The sequence below is a fragment of the Neomonachus schauinslandi genome, chromosome 1 (genome assembly GCF_002201575.2).
Source record: "Neomonachus schauinslandi chromosome 1, ASM220157v2, whole genome shotgun sequence".
NCBI classification, from domain to species: domain Eukaryota; kingdom Metazoa; phylum Chordata; class Mammalia; order Carnivora; family Phocidae; genus Neomonachus; species Neomonachus schauinslandi.
In genome coordinates, this window is record NC_058403.1 from 70,533,365 (window position 1) to 70,559,095 (window position 25,731).

Genomic DNA, 25,731 nt, shown 5'->3' on the forward strand with positions numbered 1-25,731 from the left:
CTTAGATGGCCACATGTGGTATATTTGAGGAACAGGAACAAGGCCAGTACAGCCGGAGCAGAGTAAGTGAGGGAGCAGTAGCAAACACGACTGGATGTACTGCCGGGGCGAGATCATACAGGTGTTTTGGTCTGGGGTTAAGAAGGACTTAGAATTTTATTATAATTTGGATCAGAAGCCATGGAAGGGTTAAAAATAAGGTACCGATATTCTGAAAGGATGACGCTGGCTGATGGGTGAACAGACTGTTGAAAGAATAGAGACAGGGAGACCAGTTAGAGGTCTACTGCTGTAGTTCAGGCAACAAATGAAATAATTTAAACTAGTAGTTGTGAAAATTGTAAAAAGTGGTCAGATCATAAATATGTCCTGGACATAGAGCCAAGAGGATTTGCTGTGTGGACCAAAGGAAAAAATAACAGAAAATGATTCCAAGAGTTTCTATCTTCAGCATCTCAGTGAGTGATGATGAAAGAAGGCGATGGGGAGAACAATCAAACTAGAGACTTGTTTTTGACATGTTAACTTTCAGATACTTAATCCAAGTGGAGATACTAAATAGGAAGTTAGATATATAAGTCTAGTGTGTGGGATTAGCTCTGGGCTAAAGATACAAATACTGATGTTGTTTAAAGGCACAGGACTGTATAAGATCACCTGAAATGTGAGTATAAAAAGACAGAAGTTCAAGGACTAAGCCCTGAGGCAATCTAGAATTTAGTGGTAGAAAGAGGTGGAGGATACTGCAAAGGAAACTGAGTTTGGGAGTATACTGGAAAGGTAGTGTTCAAGAGTCAAAGGCGAAAGGAATTTAAAGGAGGGAACAGTCAATTTTGTAAAAGCTGTTGTGTGGTCAACTAAAACAAAAACCTTGAACTGATCATTGGATTTGACAATCCATTCCAAAAGATTTTTTGGTTGGTTGCTTTAATGAGAGAATTACAGGAGGTATATATGCTGATGAGAATAATTCAGTAGAGGGAGAAAGATAACACAATGAAGAAGAGAGAATTTCAGAAGTCCTTGAATAGTCAAAGGAACTAAGAAGTGAAGGGTGAGCTGTAGGAACACAGATGGATCATTCATTTTAACAGGCTAGAATAAAGAGTAAGATAATCAATTCAGAATGAGGGCCAGGAAGCGAGTATTGGAAATTTAATGTGCAGCTTTGGAGCCAGTGTGGAGGAGGCAGAGTTGCAATTAACCAAGGTTGAATCTTACCAATGAAGTGACAGAGGGGCAACAGTTAATGAAAGGCAGCACTTTTAGTCATGGACCAAGGAATTTGAGCAAGGCAAAGAGGGAAGTGAGAGCATGAAAGGAGTGACAGGTAACAGAAAGTTGGGCTGAAGGTCTTCAGAAGATAAATTTTTAAAAAATCACTGTAATGTGGAAGTGAGCTAAAAAGAAAGGAAGTGCTAATCAGATAGTTTGAAATGCTTGCAACTGAGATTTTATAAGTGGTACGGTCAATGGTAATGAGGTCTTAAATGTAACTATTTAAGCGGGTCACCCAAGTGAAAGAAAAGACAAGATTCCTAGTGGTAAGGATATCAAAGAATTGAGAAGTCAAGATTTTGGATAGATCACACAAGGATACTGAAAATCACTAAGAATAATTACAGGAATAGTGGGCAGAGAAAAGATAGTAAACTAGGTGTTCAAATCATCAATGAGTAGGAGTGACTGAGAGAGATGCAGATGACTAGAAAAGGAGGGGAAGTGGAAAATATCATCTGATGGTAACTACATTTTTTTTTTTAAAGAGAGAGGAAATACAGTCATCCATAAATATCAATGATAAGCAAGGAAGACAGATAAAATTTCCACTTTTTGCGAGGGGTATAGAACAAAACAGTATCCTCAGGGAAATGCCAGGTGTCCATGAGAGAAAAAAAGGGTGAACCATCACAGAAGAGTTTGAGGATAAAGGAAATTTTGCTAATGACAAATTGGGAGTTCCAAAGGGCAGACTGAAAGGGCTTGGTAGGTCAGAGAGAAATGGGAGTTTAAAACCGATTAGAGATATACCAGAATCACTCAGAGGTAAGGAAATGAATGAGAGTGGTCTGGAAGGTTTGAACTTTTTGGAGTGATTAAAGGTAAAAGGATATAGAGTATAAAATTAGTCCTGATGGTATACCTAGGAAACTTCAAACTTAGTTGTCTACTTGTGACTCGTTTAAATATTTGCAAAAGGGAATATTGGGAGGAGAGGAAAAGTCAGGGAATTGGTGGTCTCACCAAGAAGTGAGGTGCTCTTTGGGCCCTCTTCCCCTTAAATCCCACAATTAAAGGTGTTGAGGTTTGGAGTTCTTAAAAAAAGTGCATGCCTGTACTTACAGTTAACTTATTCAGTCAACACTACTTTACTGAATGTTTGAATAAACTGCACTACCCTAGGTGCTGTAATTCCTAATTATCTATATTTGAATTTGTTCATGGACTATCAAAAGTTAAGTAATATAAAAAGAAAATAATAATATAATGAAGTAATAGCTGCCAGGCACTGTTCTAAGTATGATACATATATTAAATCATTTAATACAATTAACTCATGAGGTTGATACTATTATATTCATTTTTGGACAATATGTCCAATGCACAGCTCTACAAAATTAAATCCTTTATAATCTAGAATGCATCTTTTTAGGACAAATAGTATTCTTTTTATACAAATCAGCTTATATATTTTTCCACACATGGGTATCTGAAAAGTGTTTTCCTGCATTTTAATGTAGAACAGGTTTTTTCCTCTTAAAAAGATTATTCAATTCTTATTAAAATTTTATTTTTCTAATTCAATTATGACAAGTCATCATGTCTGTTCCATTCACTCCTAAGAAAAGAACTTTGTTGTTTTCAGCTCAATTTGGCTTGTCAGTTGTTCGGGGGAGGGCGGAATCTTGTTTGACTATTTATAATGATCCATGTTAGGAATTTTTGAGTAGTCCAAGATATAGGCACAGCTGCTAAACACACATTCAGAGTGACCTACCACTTCACAGCTGTTCGAAGTTTATATGACTACTATACTCATTAATAAACACTGATACCACCAAGGAGGAAAAACTTTTTACCTCGGGGCTAATCAAGTGACAAAGACTAGAAATGCTGGAGTTCTTTAAAACCCTCATGAATATAAAAATTGGTCCTAACTGGAATAGAGGTGAGTGTGCTAAATAGGACAGGGCAGACTGGCATTAAATGATCCTAAATGCAAGAACAGAGGGAATTCTGAGGTAAAGAAATGAGGAAGGTTTGACAACATGTAGACCCTTTTTTTCTGTAATAATTATTCAAAATTAAGAACATAAATAGTATGAAGCACAAAATAGAAAAAACTTACACCAAAGTAAAAAAATTAGAAACTCTTCTTAATTTAACATTTAAAAAAAAGCCCCAAAAAACCAAAAACAACAACCCAAGGGGCACCTGGGTGGCTCAGTCAGTTAAGTGTCTGCATTCAACTCAGGTCAGGATCCCAGAGTCTTGGGATCAAGCCCCGTACAGGGCTCTCTGCTCAGTGGAGAGCCTACTTCTCTCTCTCCCTCTACTGCTTCCCCTGCTTATCTCTCTCTCTCTCTCTGTTAAATAAATAAATAACAAAAATATTAAAAAAAAAAAAAAGGCAACCCAAGTGAACTTCTGGGATATAACCAAATGACAAAAATGAGAAATAGTTTGTAAGCTGTACAGTTATCATCATTGTGTGGGGACACAGAAGGGTGAGGAAATCAGGTACATCGGGGATTTGTGTGGCCTGAAGGAAATACGAAGAATGGAGGGGAGGAAAAGGGAGACAGAGAAAGAAATGGGCTACTGTGAGGAACTAAAGGCAGTGGTGAGGGAAGGAAAGTGGATCCAAGAAAAATAGGTACCCAGGAGGTTTAGGATTAGGTGTTATATTTTGGAAGGCCATAAACTAACAAGGTTTTGGTGACTGAAATGGAAAATGATCAATTCCATAAACATTTATTGAGCACCAACTATATGCCAAGCCCTATCCTAGAAGCTGGGGGTCTTACAGAAGTTTGTAACCACTTAGCTTCCTTAACATTAAAAAAAAAATTAATGACTTCATACTAAATTCCAGATAGTACAGAACCTGGCACATAATCTGAGTTATGAATGTGAATATTTCCAACACACAATTTAAATGAATCTCTAAATAAATTCTCTTTTTATTTATAGAGGATATTTGGAGGTTATTAAATCAGAGTAATGACTTTCAAATTAATAAAACTTGATTTAATAGCAATTCTCCAAACTGCTAAAAGTATCATGCTGCATAGTTACAAGGAATTAGATTCAAACTTAATCTTGCTATTAAATCTTAGAAAAAATATTTCTAACAACATAGGAAACCTGGTAATCATTGCTGCTATTTATCAATCACAGAACCAAACACTATCATAGTACTATCTTCACAGATATGTAGTAAATGCTCAGTAAATTATGAAATTTCATTAATCTACCTTGTTTTTAACAATATGCAAATCCTTCTGGTGCTACAAATTAAAAACTGCCAGCCACGAGTCAGTAGATGAAACAGAAAAATGTAGTCTAGCATCAGACAAGATCCAAATCTGTCTAATGTTCTATCTTGGTCCTACCATATTTTATCCAGTAAAGTGAATTCCAGTGAATTACAACAAAAGACTTGGATATATAAAATATCTAACTCATCAGTTAGAAAAATATACAGAATGAAAAACAGTATGATGGTACTTCAGAGCAGGAGAAATAAAAGCTAAAACCTTTGACCTAATGTCTATAGTTCTAGAGATGAAATACAAAGGTAATGAAAAAGACAAGTAAAAAGAAGAAGTATGAAAGAAATAAAAACTAAGTCATTTATCAGTATAACAAATGATTTGAACCAAATGGGAGGAAAATAAAATTTTAAATGGCTTTGTAGGATTAACTGTGAATTGAGTTTTTATTGAAATTATGACTCTACTTAGTGCAATACAAAAGCAGCTTTTTCTCCAACTCCTAAGTAATTATAATGTAATTCTGTGGTTTCAATAGTTTTATATGTGAACTATTTTGCTTGCCTTTTCATTTGTACACCCCTAATAAGATTATTTATCAGTGGTAGTGTATATGTATACATATACAGTACTGTGTACTTATATAAACTACATGTGAGTTTTTAAAAGTTTTTAGCACATCTTTTTTTATTGACAATAGAAAATATCATTTAATATTAATCTATTATGAATTAACAACAAGCCTTAGTCTTTGCATCCCTTTTTGATATGTATAATTGTAGTCAAAATCAAGTTAGTTAAATTCTTCAGGCAGTATTCAATCTAAGAGTTAAATCATATCATTGCCTCTGAAGTTTTGATTAAAACTAACATCGGTGCCTACATAAGAACAATTAATGACTCTCCCTAGCCCAGTAATTCCATTTCTCTCACACGTTAGAAAAATAAGTACAATTTCTTACTTAAGAAATTTGACAATATTTTAAAATCAAAACTACTGAAAGACAATTCTAGTAACCAAAAGCAAGAAAGAAGCTGTTGACAGTTTATATTTATTGTGCTGCTTCTAATTATTAAAAAAAGATGGTTTTAAAGAAATTTATTTTAAAAAGCACTAGGCTATGTGTATAAATTTTATTAAGTATTATTGATGTCAAAGGACAAAAGCAATCTCTCCTTGTTTTTAAACTAGACTAATTCTTATCCTTTCATTTTTACCAAAGTTTAATAAATACCTATAGAAAATATTTTAAAATATGAATAGTCCCCCAACCTCCTTTAATGCCAAATAAATATTTCACTTAAATTACTATTAATTTATATTTCCCCCGTTATTTTTAATACTCATTTCCTCAAAAAGATTTGGTTTTACATGATTTTTTTTTTTTAATTTGGGAGATTTTTAGTGCTTGCTCATCTGTCTGAAAAAATATTTCTACAATTGCGTAATTACATAAGCTTAATGCTTTTAAATTAACCCTAGATAATATATATTTATAGAAATGGAAGGATTCATTAAATTCTTTGAATAAACCATAATTTAGTATAACTTTATAGGTATATAGCAATAGTCAACTGTATTCAATTTATTCTCAAAACACTAGAAAATAAAAATCTTTCTATATCTTCTGTTTCTTTACCATAACAATCTTCTTAAGGTTATCTAATGACATACAGAAGCTAAAGAGGTTTTGTTTTTTTTTTTTTGTTAGACATCAGACTTTATAGCATTTAACAGTCTAAAAATAAGGAGACAAGCATTATTAACTTACATTGTAATTTACGTATCAATGGTTTGTAGTTTTAGAGAAGTCCCTCAACAGAATCAGAGACTGTTTTGTTTGGTATTACATAAGAGCAAAAGAGAAAATATTTTTTGTTTCCCCTTTCATGCTAAAGACCTACACAGATGGACTGAAAACATGTATTTCTGCGCATCCAAGGTTTCAGTGCATAAGACTATATTTTTAATAATAAGAAATCTCTATTAATACATTTGCAAAGCAAACGTAAACCAAAATATATTGAAAATAATTTCAACAAGTGGTATGTTACCTGGGTGGAGCTGGTGGCTACCGAGATGCAGTCAATAAAGCTGTGTCTTCGAGTGAAAAATGCAACTATCTGCTGCCAGCGTGAAGGTTCTGGCTCAGCTTGCAGTTCATCTGATGAACCCTTTTTTGCCCAATGTTTCTGCTTTGGGCCTACTGAGCCATGGCTAGAGCTAGTATTGCCTCCTCGACTGGCGCGAGAGTATAGAAGTGTGTTGTTCCCGAAAATGTAATTCATCTCTGCAGCCCTGCAGGTGGTTGCCAAGCAGTCTTACTTCTCTACCAGCTGCTGAGTGGTGAATGATCGGTAAAAACTGCAGCTAGAATTACAGCAGCATCACTTGTAGATCAGGGAAAATAAAAACCTTGAGAAATGATGCTCATTTTCTCTGTAATTTCTTCCCATGAAAGAGCTTGTATCTTCCCTCTGTACCTGTTAGTTGTATGATGGCTGAGTTTATATTTGCAGACAAAAAAGACGGCATAAGGTTGATGTCTTTCTCATGATTATTTTTCACCAGCGTCTGCAGGAACCAAAAGCTGTTCTTTTGTTAGCTGATAACTAGACGAAATGAAATCCAGGAAGTGAGGTCGATTAGCAGGTAAAGAAGGATGTTATAAACACTGGACTACCAACACCCTTTGGGGCTGCCTGATTTAATGCATAGGGTAGAGAAACCCTGGATTATGAAGTTTCAATCACAGTCTGTAGTAAAATCCAGTGGCATCTTCACTGCTTAAATAATTATAAGTATGAACTGAATTTAAAAATACAAGAGGATTCTCTTGCCAATAGTTCTGACTGTTTAAATAATTTTACTGAAGGAGTCTTTGTCATTCACATATAAATTTCCACATTAGGAAGGAGCTCACATTAATTAGGTTCTAAGTTTTCAAAAGGTACTATTTACATTCAACTCTGAGGATCTAATGCTAGAGGAAAATCCATTTGTAATGTGGCATGATCATTTATGTAATATATTGGTTCTTAATGCTTTGATAATTGAGTCTGGAGACAGAAACAGATTAATCAGCAAAATAAATATTTGGCTTCTGGAACTTTTGTGATAAAAAAGAACTGTTAAATTATCACCATCATCTCTCTCATATATTATAAACACTTAGATTAACAAGTTATGAATTTTTAAAAATGCAAAAGAATTAAAGGTAAATTTTTTGTTTTATAACCAGTAAAGCATGTTTTATCCAACACTACATAAATAATACTCTGGGGTTCACTAAATAATATTGTTTGATTGCTAGACAGACATTTTCTAACAACTGATATCTAGGTCTGTGTTTCCCCAACACAGTAGTCTACCTCAGTAGTCTACCTGGGATGCTGGTTAAAAATGCAGACTGGGTATCCCCTCCTCACCAGAATTTTTTAGGGTAAGAGGGATCTTTAAATTTTCATTTTTAAAAAGGCCCTTAAGTGACGCTTAAGCAACCTCAAGTTTAAGAACCATAGATTCCTAACTCTGCCCTGTTAACACTGCTACATTAGTATATAATATATGGTTGTTTTGTTTTATTTTTATTATTTTTTAAAGATTTTATTTATTAAGTTGACAGAGAGAGACACAGCAAGAGAGGGAACACAAGCAAGGGTTGTGGGAGAGGGAGAAGTAGGCTTCCCGCGGAGCAGGAGCCTGATGCGGGGCTCGATCCCAGGACCCTGGGATCATTACTGAGCCGAAGGCAGACACTTAACGACTGAGCCACCCAGGCACCCCTATATGGTCGTTTTAAAACAATATATGAATAAAAATGCTACTTGATAATTTATTAATGGTTGAGTAATTTAGTTTTTAAGTTGATATAAGCACATCACAAATCCCAACCTCAGCCATATACTTTTTTTTTTTTGAAGACTTTATTTCTTTATTTGACAGAGAGAGAGACACAGCGAGAGAGGGAACACAGCAGGGGGAATGGGAGAGGGAGAAGCAGGCTTCCCGCGGAGCAGGGAGCGCGTCAGCCATATACTTTTTCAGGTGTGGACTGACAAAAAGTCTTGCTTACTATGTGCTTACCACACCAACTAAATGCAGTCTATTGGAAAATAGTATTGGCAAAACTATGACCTCCAGAACCACTGCAAATCCTGCTTCAGCAAGCAAAGATGCTAATACTCTCTCTCTGATTCCATCCCTAAGATACAGACACATGCCCAAAAGGGTTGCGAGTCATGTGGGACTCTTGAGAGCTAAGACACTTTGTGACAGAGATTATAGCACAAAGTTTGGTGCTTCTTCCCAAGGACTCTGCAGATAGAAGTTGGCAATTTTGTGACCCTAGACAGATTGGTCCTGTCCATTTGGAGGTAAGGGAACAGAGGAAAACACTAAGGGTAAACAGAGAACTAAGAATTCTCAGAAGGAAAAAAATTAAACCTCCTAAAAAAAAAAACCCGGTAATATGGACCAGGTATTTAATAAACAACTGGCTGGTGTGGTTTATACAAATGCTCCAGTAATTGGTTTGGAACCAAAAGATGTACCTTGATGATCCATGTCTGATGAAAAACCAAGATGGGGGGACCCTAGAACTGATATAGGTTCTGTTATTCTGGATTGGTATGGATGAGGATACTGTACACAAATGCTGAATGCAAATTTCCTACTTACATTGCAAACAATAATAACACAATGAATACTAAGCCATTTGTGTACATAGATTTCTTATCCTAGGGAGCCAAAGAGCTCAAAAACAATCTAAAGCTGATAGGTCACTCCATCCCATATATCCTCTAAGTACTGGGAAAAGTGCTTTTCAATGCACAGATTTTCTAATCAAATCCACTGACATTAAGAAAGCAACTCTGAGTTTTGAGAAAGGCTTCTTTATGAAAAGAACCCATTACCTGTCCTTCAAAAATCCAAGGATCATCTCATCCATTGCCCAGTAGTCAATGCATGCATACAAAACCGTACGTGTATTTAAATCACAAATGGTTTCATATGATTTGATTGGGAGATGAAACGTGACCAATTCCTCACTGATTTCTGCTTTAAAATAGCCCTACTTATATAGCAGAGCCAAAAAATAAACTCTATTCCATTAAAACAAAATTTAAGCTCATTATGGAACCTGGAAAGTCTATTTAAAATAATGAATTAAAAAACATACACAATGTCAAAATCACCAAATAACTATTAACATTTTAATATGATTTAAATATTTTTTTCTGTACCGTTTACTTTTTTCACAAAATGATAATACTCTCGGTAATAGAACTCTAAACCATAAAGCTTAGGTAAACTGAGTACATCCATTTAGTGGATTATTAGATAACCAAAAATATGATTATGAAGAATTTATAACTGAGAAATTTATTTTGTAACATTAAATGAAAGTAAGGACCATTTGAAAATATATATAGAATAGGTAGGCCCTCAATTATTTATCATTCCAAACTCACAAATAAACCCGTAAGTCTTCAGGTATAGATACAAAGGCAAGGATTAAATAATCTCAGTGAAAAGCTTAGAAGGTTGAGAGGAAAAACAATATTAAAATTCTAAAATACTAAAAAAAATTACTAACTATAAAGCTACTATACTATAAATGCAACATAACATGCATTTTCCTTACACTTTTATCTTTATGATCTGGCCTATTAAATTTCAAAACGTGCAACTGTACTAAGATAAGACTTGAAAATTTCTTTTCTACTCCATTTATTTAAACAAAACAAAAGACACGCAGTTCACCTGCTTTTCTCACTCCCCTGCCTCTTATAACCACCAATCTTTTGTCCATGTTATAAAAGAGATCACTGGTATTTGTCTTTCTCTGACTTATTTCACTTAGCACAATGCCCTCAAGGTCCATCCATGTTGTTCCAAATGGCAAAATTTCATTTTCTTTTACCACATGTACCCTATTTTCTTCATTCATTCTTCTGTTGATGGATTCTTAGTTGTTTCCATATCTTGGCTACTGTAAATAATGCTGCAATGAACATGGGGGTGCATATATATCTTTTTGAATTAGTGTTTTCATTTTCTTCAAATAAATACAGAGAAGTAGATTTGCTGGGTCATATGGTAGCTTTATTTTTAATTTTCTGAGGAACCTCCCATACTGTTTACCACAACAGTTTTACCAATTTACATTCCCAACAGTACATGAGGGTTTCCTTTATTGCACATCCTTGGCAACACTTATTATGTCCTATCTTTTTGTTAAGAGTCATTCTAACAGGTGTGAGGTAGTATCTTGTGGTTTTGATTTGCATTTCCCTGATGATTAATGATGCTGAGCATCTATGTTTTCATATATCTGTTGGCCATCTGTATGTCTTCCTTGGAAAAATGTCTACTCAGATCTTCTGACATTTTTAAATCAGTTTTTTGGTTTTTTTGCTACTGAGTTGAATCAGTTCTTTATGTATTTTGGATATTAGCCCCTTATCAGATATGTGATTTGTCATTATTTTCTCCCATTCAGTAGTATGCCTTTTCATCTTGGTGGCATAGCTTCCTTGGCTGTGCAGAAGCTTTTTAATTTGATGTAGTCCCATTAGTTTGATTTTTGCTCCTTTTGCTTTTGGTGTCAGATTCCAAAAATCATCACCAAGACCTATGTCAAGGAGATTACTCTGTTTTCTTCTAGGAGTTTTCTCCTAGGACGAGACTAAGCTCAGATGACTGATGACACATTGGTTATTTGCTTAGAGAAACTCTGCTCATATATACACAAATCCCTTCTGTAAGAGCACCATCTTGTGGTCAAATTGTATGCAGACTATAAGATTACCTTAATACACCAGGGCCATCCAAAAAAGATAAAATTCAACATTTTAATATATTCCAGAGATGTGAAAACAAAATTGGTATCAAAAAGTACCCATTATATATTCAAAATGGGAAAGATTCTATTCAATAGGCATATATTTGCTTATGTCTATTTTTCTGCTACCCCATTTCTCACAATATTTGAAGAACTACCAACTACTGCTGGTGATCTCATTTGATAGTATTCTCAGTACTACTGAAATGTATCCAGGCTAGGTGATATACTTATTTAAAATAATTATCTGTTCACTACTCTTCTATCTTCAATTTCAAGTCCTGCTTAACTATGTTTACTTTGCACATATTGGTTTGAACATATTTTCCCTGTCATTGAAAACGAAAGCCAAATATGAATTCTTTAATTTCCTCAATGATCAACGCAACATCCCCTACTAAGCAGTGCACCTAATGTCCTCCTTGTCAATTCGTCCTGATTTAAATCTATTTTGAAATAGGCTGGAGTTTTATTTGTTCAATTTACTCTTCTGACCATTTTTCCTAATTCCTAGCTCATTTTCAGTTTTAGGAATCTTGACACTGTTCTTATTATGATATACTATTATATTCATAACTGTTTAAAATCTAAACTTTCTTTAAAGATTTCTTATACCACAAAAATTTACCCACTGCGGCCTTTTCTTCCACAGTAGAATTCTTCACCATTATATTGTCAATTTCTTCCTTGAAGCTGCCCAGCACTGGCAAGAAAGTTTCCCTTTCAGAGTCTTTTTTTTTTTTTTTTTAAGATTTTATTTATTTATTTGGCAGAGAGAGACACAGTGAGAGAGGGAACACAAGCAGGGGGAGGGGGAGAGGGAGAAGCAGGCTTCCCGCAGAGCAGGGAGCCAGATGTGGGGCTCGATCCCAGGACCCTGGGATCATGACCTGAGCCCAAGGCAGACGCTTAACAACTGAGCCACCCAGGCGCCCCTTCCTTTCAGAGTCTTAAATCATAATTACGTTTAGGCTAAATAAGGCCCGATAAAGTAACTTTCAGTCACTATCTTATTTCATTCATTATTTCAGTAATGAGAATCAGCACCAGTACCGCAAGAACCTGACAGATTATTTCATAGCCCATTTCATGGTGGCAAACCCTGCATAGGGCCACTCATCAGCTCAGGATTGAGGCCCTCATTTGCTAACAAGTTTCCAAAGCTACAGTATCATGAATTTTCCTGCATTTTTACAGTTTCCTCTGATTATCACCCTGCTACTGTACTTATTTTCCCCAGTAACAGCCTCCTCCTCTGAACTGGCATCCTGTCCACATCTTCAACACCTTGTCCAAATATCAATTTTCTTTTTTCAGAATACTCCCCAAATTTTTCTCTTTATTTTCTCATGTTACATACTGTGTTATATCTCTTCATAAAAAAATATTAATCACTGAAATCTAACAAAGTTACTAGCATAGATGTTTAATAAATGTTTGTTAAATGTATGTATTATTTGATAAAATTAATATTCTGGCAGATGATTTTTTTCCCCAAAATCTTATAATCAACTTTATTCAAAGGTTTTCAAAAATTTACACTTGACAACAGTCAATGCAAAAGTTCACATGTGCCAGATACTCATATTGGCTATAGGTGCATTCAATCTTATACTGAGTTAAGCAATGCCCATGGTCAACTGTGAGGCCTTTACATGTACTCTTTAATCTTCACCACAACCTTCTTCATTGTGATTTAACAAATATGCTTGTCTTTGTAAAGCTTACTTTCTAGCAGGAAAACAGACACTAAGTACACAAGTAAGTGAACAAATAATCTAGTTTGACCATGAGCACTGAATCCAAGGGCCAGCAACTATCAACCTTCTCCTGAAATGAAATTAATAAGACTCTCGCTTTTATTTTGTCAATTTGCTAAAATATTCATCAGTTTATTTATATTCAACTTTTAAAAAGGGGGTGGGACTCTCACTGCGCATGCCCCTGTCAGAATCTGCATACACATGGAAGTAACTACCAAAACACCCTACCAAAAGACGAGTTGAGTGTGTGCAAAATGACTTTGCATAGTTTGTAACCATCAGAATGACCAGAAAGTCAAAACATCAGAAACAAAGAATTATATTTACCTGGGAGAGTTTCGTGACTAAAGTAATAGTTTATATTAATTCAGTCAAGAGAAAACAGGCATAAACAAGAACACCATATAAAGCAGGAGAGAGTGCTTAGAATTCAAGTGTTCTAAAGTTTTATGTTATTCAGAATGAAGCTAGAGGTATTTATTGACTTTAGATTTTTTTAAGTTAAAAATGTATATTAAAATTTCTAGGATAATCACTAAAGGAAGAGAAACAAATAACTTCCAAGTAAGTAAGATGGAGATAAGGCATGAGGAAATATAACCTAAAGTAAGATATGAAAGGAATAAATGTCTCCTATTGAGATAGAGAAGCTGAAGGAACTGCATTTTAGAAAGGCTCTATTTCTGCTGTTTTTCTGCTAGGCCCCATTTACTCATGTTCTGTATTTTGCATCTGAGTAAAAAACCAAAGAAGCTGTGTTCCCACTCCAAGAAGGGGAAGCAAGAAAGTTAATCATTCTCTGAGGTTTGTCGCAGGCCCTGCCCTCAAACACCTGATAACATCTAAGAAGAGTCAGATCCTAAACATGTTCTGGGACGTTAGCTTTCAAAAAACCGTGGCTGACTCTGGCATCAGTACTTTCTACCTTCAATGATTTATAAAAGAACACCTATTGTTCACCTGTTATTCGCCTCTGATTAGACCCTACCCTGGATTCCTGAAGGAACACTTATCCTGGACCCCTTTCCCAATACAAACCCTGAGCCCCAAGTGAAAAAGAGACTCATTCTCCTCTCCTTCCTGAGTCTTCCAGACACTCCACCTGCTATTCTCTACCTGTCACTTATGCTATTCAGTAAACTCTGCTTTCACGTGTTCGATTGTGTTGATTTCTATCCTGCACGAAGCCAAGCACTCTCTTGGCTGGTCCTGAAGGACCCCCCACTTCTGGGTTCTCAGACCCAGACTGCCTGTATCACTATGTTTAAAAATTAAGAAACATACTCATAGGGCAAATAAAATCACAAGGGAAATAAAAAAAAAATGTTAGAATGATAAAAAAACATTACATGCTAAAACTTGCAGATACAAGTAAAGTGATATTTAAAGGAAAGTTTATAAACTCAAATACTATTAGAAAAGGCTGACATTATTACAATACGCAACTAAAGAAACTAGAAAAAACAAAAAACAAAAAACCCCCTAACCCAAACAGAATAAACTCAAAGAAAGCAGAAGAGAAAAAATAATAATGGTAAGAGGAGAAGGGGGAAAAGAGAGAACTGTCTCTGTCACTAATAGCCACCAGTTTTTACCTCTCTGTATCTCTCATTTAATCTTCCAAGGGAAGGTCAGCTGGCTTCTACCAAACACGACCTTAGTTTATATGTAGGTTATCCACACATTTACAGATTTACATGAACACATGTATTATGTAGGTAAATGTGTGTGTGAAAACGGGGGGGGGGGGATGGCAGCACATGGGGGAGGGACACGGGAAGATTCTTTAAAAAGAGATGGATCTTTGAAAAGACCATCTTTTGGCAAGAATAGTCAAGGGGAAAAACAAAAAACAAGGCACAAATAAACATTATTAGGAATAAAAAGGGGGCCATACCTAAATATGCTATAACAAAACCCCCAGGATATTAATAATAATATTTTGAAATAAATATGAAATGGACAAATTCCTAGAAAAAATAACCTAGCAAAATTATTAATAGAAAATCTAAATGGTATAACCATTAAAATTTTTAACTAGAAATACTAAATCATCCCTCAAAGAAAATTATAAAACACAGGTTAAGTTTTACCAGGAAAAATTATCCTTATTCATAATACATACAACCAACAAAGGATTGGTATCCAGAATATATAAAGAACTCGTAGGGGCACTTGGGTGGCTCAGTCGGTTAAGCGACCGACCCCTCATTTTGGCTCAGGTCATGATCTCAGAGCCCTGGGATCAACCCCACGTTGGGCTCCACACTCAGAGCGCAGTTTGCTTGAGGATTCTCTTTCTCTCTCCCTCTCCCCCCCCCCCCCCCCCCCCCCTTGCTCTCTCTAAAAAAAAAAAAAAAAAAAAAATAAAAAAAAAAAAAAAAAAAAGGACTTGTACAGATCAGTAAAAAGGACACCAAAGACAAAAACGAACAAAAATCTTGAGAGGTTGTATCACAGAATAGAAAACTTGAATGACCAATAAATATATTCAACCACATGATCAAACAAGGAAATGCACATTAAAATCACAATGAGATACTATTTAAAGCCCCAAACAATGGCAAAAACAAGAATATCAGGTATTGATGAGAATATGGATCAGTTAAAACTCTTGTACATTGTTGTTGAAAATGTAAATTATTTAACCACTTGGAAAATAATCTGGTGTTATCCACAAAGATATGTATACATAACCTATGTTTTACACAGCACTTTTTATATTAGTAATATTCTGAAAATAACTCAATATCCAACAAAAGTAAGATAAATTATAGTGTATTCATAAAAGAAAAAACTCCAGAGCACTGAAAACAATCTCAGGAATATAATGTTGTGCAAAAATGTAAAGCTGAGATTATATGCAGTATAATTCATTTATATAAAATTTAAGATCAGCAAGATAAACAATATATTGATTGGAGATCTAAATGTGTGCTAGAGCTTTATAAGAAACCAGGATTGTGGTTATTTCTGAGGGGAGTTAATGTTAGTATTAATGCTCTTTTTCTGTACCTACTAATATTTAAAACACATTTTAAAAATATTTCAATGTGTAGTATTTGAAATATAATAGTTATTTCCTTTGTGGGAATTTTTAGGCTTAAAGATAGTATCACTGAATAAAATTCATTTATAAAATATATCCTTAAAAATGTTTTTAGAATGCTAATAAATATTATGAAATTTCCTATAACTAAAAAACTATAAACAATCAAGGGGTGAAAATTCTACATGAAAGAAGAGTTCTCTCTGAGCATGAGCTACACTAGTAACAAAGGTAATATATAAATCATAGCAACAAAATAAAGTTATCATCCTACCTTTATTGGTGAAATATGAGAATGGGAAACAAATCCATGGACATTCTCAATTTCTGACAGGTTCTTCTCTGAGACATGAACTAATTCCGGACCTATCACCTCATTAGTGATTTGTGGGGATATGTGCTCTTGAGGAGGTGTGTCTTCATCCTGATACCGGTATTTCTGTAAAGAAAATTATTATATTCGATAAAGTCCTGAAAAGCAAAGTGCATTCAATTTAAATCATGGTTTCATAACTAGCCAAATACTCAATAATATTTAACTATACGGAAAGTGTATTGTATAGTTTAATGCATAAGGTCTGAGAGAATAAGCCTCCATTTTATTTTTTTATTTTTTTTAAGATTTTATTTATTTGACAGAGAGAGACACAGCAAGAGAGGGAACACAAGCAGGGAGAGTGGGAGAGGGAGAAGCAGGCTTCCTGTGGAGCAAGAAGCCTGATGCAGGGCTTGATCCCAGGACCCTGGGATCATGACGTGAGCCGGAGGCAGATGCCTAATGACTGAGCCACCTAGGAGCCCCTAGGCCTCCATTTTAAAGTCATGCCAATTTTTAATAAAATATTTGATTATTAAAACTAATTCAGATTATGGGAAGATGGCTGAGTAGGAAGCACAAAGAATTTGTCTTTCCATTTAGACAATTACACAGGCAGAATCTGTCTGATGTAACTATTTTGGAACTCTGGAGTCATTTGAAGGCTTGCAACCTACAGGGGGGAAAGTTGGGATGGTAAATTGTGATTAATTTAGGTCAACTTCACCACTTCTATTCATCATAGTACTGAAGTTGCACCCAGAGCAATTAGGCAAGAAAAAGAAATGAAAAACACTCAAATTGGAAAGGAAGGAGCAAAATGATCTCTGTTTACAGATCATATAATGTTGTATGTAGAAAAATTTAAAGATTCAGCAAAAAAGCTGTTAGAACTAATGAATTCAGCAAAGTAGCTGGATACAAAGTCAACACACAAAAATCAGTTGCATTTCTATACACAAACAATCTAAAAAGAAAATTACAAAAACAGTTCCATTTGCAACAGCATCAAAAAGAATAAAATACTTGGGGATAAACAAGGTGAAATACTTGTACAATGAAAACTATAAAACACTGCTGAACAATTAAAGATGACAGAAAAAAATGTGTTTATGGATTGGAAGACTCAATATCGTGAAGATGTCAATATCAACCAAAGCAATTTATAATCCCTGTCAAAATCCCAATGACATTTCTTGCAGAAAGGGAAAAACCCACCCTAAAATTCATGTGGAATCTCGAGAAATCTGAATTGCCAAAATAATCATGAAAAAGAACAAAACTGGAAGACTCACACTTTCTCATTTCAAAACTTACTACAAAGCCAAAGTATTCAAACCAGTTTGGTATTGGCATAAAGACAAACGTACAGACCAATGCAATAGAAAAAAGTCCGGAAGTAAACCTTCACATAAATGGTCAAATTATTTTCAGCAACGGTGCTAAGACTATTCAACGGGAAAAAGACAATCTTTTCAACAAGTGGTGCTGGGAAAAGTAGATATCTACATGCAAAAGAATGAAGTTGAATCCTTACCTAATTTTTTACCATGGGTAAAATTCAAAATGCATCAAGGAGCTAAATGTAAGACTAAAACGATAAAACTCTTAAAAGAAAACACAGCACACAAAAGCTTCATGACATTGCATTTGGCCATGATTTCTTGGATATGACACCAAAGGCACAGGTAACAAAAGAAAAAATAGACAAACTGGATTTTATAAAAATTTTAAAATTTTGTGCATCAAAAGACCCTATCCACTGAGTAAAAGGAAACCCACAGACTGAGAAAGTTTTGCATATCATATGCCTAATAAAGGATTAATATCCAAAATACATAGAAAACCCCTAACTAAAAGTCAGCAAAAAAACCAAACAATTCAAACATGGGCAAAGAACTTGGATAGAGATTCCTCCAAAGACAAATGAATGGTGACTAAGCACATGAAAAGATGCTCAACATCACTAATTGTTACAGAAACGCAAGTCAAAACTATGAGATACCACCTCACGCGAATTAGGATGATTCCTATAAAAAAACAAAACAAAACCAGAAAACAAGTTCCAAGAGAAACTGGAACACTCATGCATTGTTGGGAATATAAAATGGTACAGCCACTGTGGAAAGTAGTATGGTGGTTCCTCAAAAAAGTAAAAATAGAATTACCATATGAATCCAGCAATTCCACTTCTGGGTATATACCCCAAAGAATTGGAAGCAGGGTCCTGAAGAGATATTTGTACACCCATGTTCATATAGCACTATTCACAATAGCTAAAACATGGAAGAAACCCAAGTGTCCATCAATGGAGAATGAATAAGCAAAATGTGGTATAAATAGTTTGATTATTAAATCAAACTTAAATAAATAAAATATTCCATTTACAATGGAATATTTTAAGATTAAAAAATTGTGCAATATGTTACATGTGGGTGAACCCTGTGAACATTATGCTAAGTGAAATAAGCCAGTCACAAAAAGACAAATACTGTGTAATTCCACTTACATGAGGTACTTAAGAGTACAGCTGATCCTTGGAACAACAAGGGGTCAGGAACACCAACCCCTATCAAAAATCTGTGTATAACCTTGACTCCCCAAAAGCTTAACTACTAATAGCCTACTATTGACTGGGAAGCCTTACCAATAACATAGACACTTAACACATATTTTGTATGTTATATGCATTATATACCATTTCTTACAATAAAGCTAGAAAAAAACTGAGAAAATCATAAAGGATAATTATGATATATAATTCTAATTTTATAATCATAAAAAAACAGACTAGTATCTACATATATTTTATATTCATAAATACTTTTCTTAATGTTTTTAATATTTCTAGGCTATGCAGTTCATCTGAGAGCTTTTTTAAACTGTTGCAAATCTCTAATAAAAGATTTTCCAATGTACTTATTGAAAAAAATCTGCAGATCAGTGCACCTGCAGAGTTCAAAACCATGTTGTTCAAGACTCAACTGTAGTCAAAATCATAAAGACCTAAAGCTATAATGGTTGTTGCCAGGGGCTGGGGGGAGGGGATAATTGTGACATATTATTTAACAGACATAGAGTTTCACTTTTATGTGATGAATAGAGTTATGGGGATGGATGGTGCTAATGTTTGCACAACCATGTGAATGTATATGAATACCACTGAACTATAAACTTAAAAATGGTAAACTTTTTGTTATGTGTACTTTATCACAAAAAAAAAGAAAAAAGAAGTTTAAGAAATAATTCAGAGCTTGGTAAAAAAGAAATCTGAATACTGATTTGCTCATTTCTTACCAAATGTCAGCTGAATGCTATATCTCTAAATACACAGTTGTTTAAGGGAAGTCAAAATGAAAAGCCAAAGTTGTTTGGATAAATTAGTTTGGTTTTCTTATTCAGTTAACTGGTATAAAAATGAAAAAAGTCTTTTCAAATCCTAACTGAAAATTAGTCTATTAGAGAACAGTATTCTTCTTTTTATCTACAAGAGAACCTTGTCTCTTTCTCTCACTCTCTCACACACATATAATTCTATGCAATCTATTTTTAAAGGAACATAATTTTAAGAAAACTAAATCTACCTTACCCTATACACAAAAGTAAAGGAAATCATAACTATAAGGAACTGGGAGAAAATAAAAGTACATGTTTTTCAACTCAGGCTGAGAATGTGTATACATACACACAAAACCAAAACAAACTAAAATATTCTCTACCCTCCCCCAAGAAACATACTCATAAAGAAAAAGACACAAACAAGCCACGATAGAAACAAATTTTATAACAAATAAAAAATTATTAGCCACTGTTAGCAGCTCTTATAAATCATTAAAAAAACCATAGCAAACATAATAATGGGATATTCACAAAAAGCATACAAACGGATCAGTAAACTTCTAGGAAAAACATGCTCAACTTCCCTAGTAAGTAAAAATTACAGTGTTAGCATTCAGAGAAATGGGCATAAATCATCACATTCTTGGTAGGGGTCTTTTTCTGGTGGGCAGATTGCAATGTTTCAAATGTCCTGAAAATGTTTCTACTACTTGATCCAATAATTCCACTTCTAGAAACTAATCTTAGATATAGCATCAGTAAGGAGCAAAAATATTTGTTGTATATAGACAAACATGTACTTGGTAAAATATATAAAAAATCCCTTTAACTGTGAATTTGAGTGCTGAAAGTTATTACACAACCTCCAGCATCACTTTTTAAATAACAGCCTTCTGCGGAATGGCAATTACCTGGAAAACAATCAGGCTCATATCAATATTAGCTAGTTCATTTAGCATGATATAAGAAATATTTTTGCAAGTTAACTTCGAATTATTTTCAAAACCAATGAAAATAATTCTCTAACTTTATCCTGAGGAAGGCTGAAGTTACAAACATAATCACAAAATTTAACACAGTTTAAATACTCAATTGGGCAGAAGCAAAATCTAAGTACGCTTATGCTTTAATAATCAATACGATTATAAGGAAAAAAACTTGATTATCATCTTTTTTTTTTCTTTCCTTCTCCGCAGGCTCTCCCCATAGTCATCTTTTCAAACTTTATAGGTACTCCACAACTTAATATGTACTTTGGAGAGAGTACATGCAGAAAGATACTCACTATAGTAAAGTCTGGAATGAAGAGAAATTGGAAACAAGCTTCCTATCAATATACCAAAAAAAAAAAAAAAAAGGTTAAATAAATTATGGTACATTCTATAAAAGTTATAGAGACATTAAAATGGGTAAAAATCTACTTCAATAGGAAAAGCTGAAAATATAGATTGCTGAATGAGGAAAGCATGTTTTGAAGCTAACAGTTTGAACACTTTATTTTTTAGATTTTATTTATTTGAGAGAGAGGGAGCACGAGCAGGGGGAGAAGGGGCAGAGGGAGAAGGAGAAGGAGACTACCCACCAAGCAGGGAGCCGACATGGGACACGGAGCTAGATCCCAGGACCTTGAGATCATGACCTGAGTCAAAGGCTGCTGCTTAACTGAGCCATCCAGGTGCCCCAGTTTGAACATTTTAAAGCAAAGCAATAGTACACTTATGTATATGTATAATATGTAAATGCATATGCAATACGTGTGTAAATATATATATGTATCTTCATGTATATATATGTCTGTGTGTTTATCTCTCTCCATAGCCATGAATGTACGTAAGTAATTTGAGGGAATCTAAAAGGATTTAAAACAAAAAAAATGGTTCAGGTATTGGGGAGGGTAGGTGCTATGGTGAACGCTGTGAATTGTGTAAGACTGATGAATCACAGACCTGTACCTTTGAAACAAATAATACATTATATGTTTAAAAAAGAAGAGAGAGAAGATAGTAGGAAGGGAAAAATGAAGGGGGGGAGATCGGGAGGGGGAGACAAACCATGAGAGACTATGGACTCTGAGAAACAAACTGAGGGTTCTAGAGAAGAGGGGGGTGGGGGAATGGGTTAGCCTGGTGATGGGTATTAAAGAGGGCACGTATTGAATGGAGCACTGGGTGTTATACGCAAACAATGAATCATGGAACACTACATCAAAAACTAATGATGTAATGTATGGTGATTAACATAATAAAAAAAATGGTTCATTCTGAAAAGGAAAGAAAGAAATAACTAAAAGATCTTTTCTTTAAATATCTTTTAATAGATGTTACCCCTTGTAATTACTGAAAAACCCAAGGCATTTGACCTGGGGTTTCCCAGTAAAAATCACTCTATACTCATGGAACCATTCAATGTGGCCCTTTGGCTTTTGTATTTTCTGCAAAGTGGCAGCTGAATGCAATAGCTTGACCAGTCTCATGTTTAATCCTTTTGGCAAGACTATAGATAGTACTATGTCCTTTTATCAAGAAGCACATAAGCTCTGGTTATCTCTTTTTGTGATGTTAGGAGCTCTTGATACTCAATGGCCTAAATCAGTTCATTTACTGGGGTCTGCAAAATGGTGACAGTCTAATTCTACTATTTCATTTTCATTTACTAAATGGTATATATAGAGCTATTTCTCTTCACCTACTATCTGGTTACCTATTGATATGGTTCACACATGAGTAACAGGAGAAATACTTAAATTTGTTCATTTCCCAGTTTTCAAGACAGATTTAAAAAAAAAAACAAAACTGGGGGGCACCTGGGTGGCTCAGTTGTTAAGCGTCTGCCTTCGGCTCAGGTCATGATCCCAGGGTCCTGGGATCGAGCCCCGCATCTGGCTCCCTGCTCAGCGGGAAGCCTGCTTCTCCTTCTCCCACTCCCCCTGCTTGTGATCCGTCTCTTGCTATGTCTCTGTCAAATAAATAAATGAAATCTTTTAAAAAAAAAAAAGAAGAGTTCAAATGTATTAAAAAAAATTAGGAGGTTTTTAGATATCATGCAATCCTGATCAAAATGTCTTCTGGCATCTGGCATCTGGCTTTTTTTCAGCAATTGACATGCTAATCCTAATATTCATATAGAGATGCCCAAGACCCAGGATAGTCAACACATCTTTAAACAGAAGAGCAAAGTGGAGGACCCACACTTCCCAATTTCAAAACATTCTACAAAGTTGTATTTTTTAAAAAATTTTTATTTATTTATTTGACAGAGAGAGACACAGCAAGAGAGTGAACACAAGCAGGGGGAGTGGGAGAGGGAGAAGCAGGCTTCCTGCCGAGCAGGGAGCTTGATGCAGGTCTCGATCCCAGGACCCTGGGATCGTGACCTGAGCCGAAGGCAGATGCTTAATGACTGAGCCACCCAGGCGCCCCTAAAGTTGTATTTTTTTTTTTAAGATTTTTTATTTGAGAGAGAGCAAGCACGAACACATGAGCGGGATGAGGGGCAGAGGGAGAAGCAGACTCCCTGCTGAGCAGGGAGCCTAATGTGGGGCTTGATCCCTGGACTCTGGGATCATGACCTGAGCTGAAGGCAGACACTTAACCGACTGAGCCACCCAGGTGCCCCTGCAAAGCTGTATCAGTCAAGATTGTGATACTGGTGTAAAGATACACATGTATCAGTGGAATAGAATTAAGAGTCCAGAAACATATCATTGCATTTATGGTCAAGTGATGTTCAACATGGGTGCCAAGAGAATTTAATGGGGGAAAGAAGAGTCTTTTCAATGAATGATGTTGAGACAAGTGGATGAAAAGGAATTAAATTAGACCTCTTTCTAACACTATGTATAAAAATTAATTCAAAATGGATCAAGATCTAGATGTAAGAGCTAAAACATAAAACTCTTTGAAGTAAACATAAATATACATCTTTATAATCTTGGATTCAGCAATGGTTTCCTAGGTACAACATCTAAAGCATAAGGAGATAAATTTGACTCGATATAAATGAAAAACTTTTGTTCATCAAAGGGCATATCAAGAAAGTGAAAAGATAACCCTCAGAATGGGAGAGAGTATTTGCAAATCATATATTTGATAACAGTATCTAGAAAACATAAGATGTCTGGTAAGTCTCCTGAACACATAATGAATTCTTACACCCCAACAATTAAAAACTGAATTTTAAAATGGGCAAAGAATTTAAACAGACATTTTTTCCAAAGAAGATAATATAAATGGACAATAAACACATGAAAAGATATTCAACATCATTAGTTATTATAGAAATGCAAATCAAAACCGCAATGAGCTATCACTTCACATCCACCAGGATGGCCATTATCAAAAAGACTGATAATAACAACACATGTTGGTGAGGATGTGGAAAAATGGGAACTGTCAGTGCTGGGGGGAATGCAGTCATCCTGGAAATAGTGAAGCCATTCTGGAAAACAGTCTGGTAGTTCCTCAAAAGGTAAAAAGAGTTACCGTTTGAGTAATTTCACTCCTCCATATATATCCAAGAGAACTGAAAAGGTGCATCCACACAAAAACTAGTACACAAATATTCATAATATTATTATTAATAACAGTCCCAAAGTGGAAACAACCCAAATGTCTATCAATTTATAAACGGATAAATAAAATGTGGTATATCCATACAATGGAGTATTATTCAGCTATAATAAATAAGTTATTTATACATCCTACAACATGGAACTTTGAAAATATTATGCTAAGTGAAAGAAGCCAGACACAAAAAGCCACATACTGTATAATTCCATTTATATGAAATGTTCGGAATAGGCAAATTCAAAGAACCAGAAAGGAGATTACTGATTTCCAAAGACTGGGAGCAGGGAGAAATGGGAATCAACTGCTGGTGGGTACAGAGTTTCTCTCTGGGTGATGAAAATGTTCTGGAATTAGTGCACAGAGCTATACACTTTAAAAGGATGAATGTTATGGTATGTGAATATATTAATTTAAAAATTATTATTAAAACGTCATCATAAATGGATGGATTACACATATCTGATTGGCTTAAATCCACTGCAAATATCCTTTTGGAAGCTCAAATTGTCTATCTCTAGCCAGTAGGACTCTTTTCATCTCTGAGTCCCCTTATACCTGGCAATTTTAAGAAAGCTTAATACAACAAAATATAGTTACCAAAAGGAGAACTCCATTTTTTATTAATGATTCAAAAAAGGGATTCCCTGAGGTACAATTATTACTTGAGAAAGTATTTCCAAGTAGCTTTCCAGGCCTACCATTACACTGCATAGTAATATTCATCTGTATTTCTTATTATCTAAAGGTTGATCTCAACCAATTACCAAAAAATTTTAACACTGAAAACTTCATATAAAACCAGTCTGCTAATACAGTAGAATGCATAAAACTAAGCCTCCTACAAGGATGGCCCATGTCTAAATTAGCTAACACTTATACTAGAAAAGAATTACAAAACGGGGATGAGAGGATAGGGATGGAGAAGGAAGATTTAAAAATGACTGTATTAAGAACATTCTAAATACCCATTTAGAAACTTTATGTTTTTAAGGTTGCTATCTTCAGTATCAAACCTTCCACTGCTCTTCATCTTGGTTAACAATACTGGCAACATTACTACATGACTACAGTGACTTGAAAGCTATTTTAATTTGGAATGTAAATATGTTACTACTTTACTGCTGTAACATATTTTTTAGAAATGTTTCTTAAACAGTAAGTTTTCTGTTTTTTCTTTGTTTAAGATTTCATTTATTTATTTGACAGAGAGAGACACAGCGAGAGAGGGAACACAAGCAGGGGGAGTGGCAGAGGGAGAAGCAGGCTTCCCGCTGAGCAGGGAGCCCAGCCCGATGTGGGGCTCGATCCCAGGACCCTGGGATCATGACCTGAGCCAAAGGCAGACGCTCAAC

General features: G+C 34.9%; 1 protein-coding gene across 12 annotated transcripts in view; it reads right to left on the reverse strand.

Moving 5' to 3' along the window:
* Window positions 1–25,731, reverse strand: part of DLG1 (discs large MAGUK scaffold protein 1) — a 259,668-nt gene that overhangs the window by 136,683 nt on the left and 97,254 nt on the right. For 8 of the 12 annotated variants that reach the window (XM_044919872.1, XM_021692594.1, XM_021692593.1 and 5 more), the window contains exon 5: window positions 16,431–16,595. In XM_044919872.1, the coding sequence (XP_044775807.1) occupies window positions 16,431–16,595 (165 nt within the window). Of the gene's footprint in view, window positions 1–6,551; window positions 6,786–16,430; window positions 16,596–25,731 lie in introns of those variants that run through there. The other 4 variants (XM_044919880.1, XM_044919878.1, XM_044919876.1 and 1 more) reach the window with 1 other exon arrangement.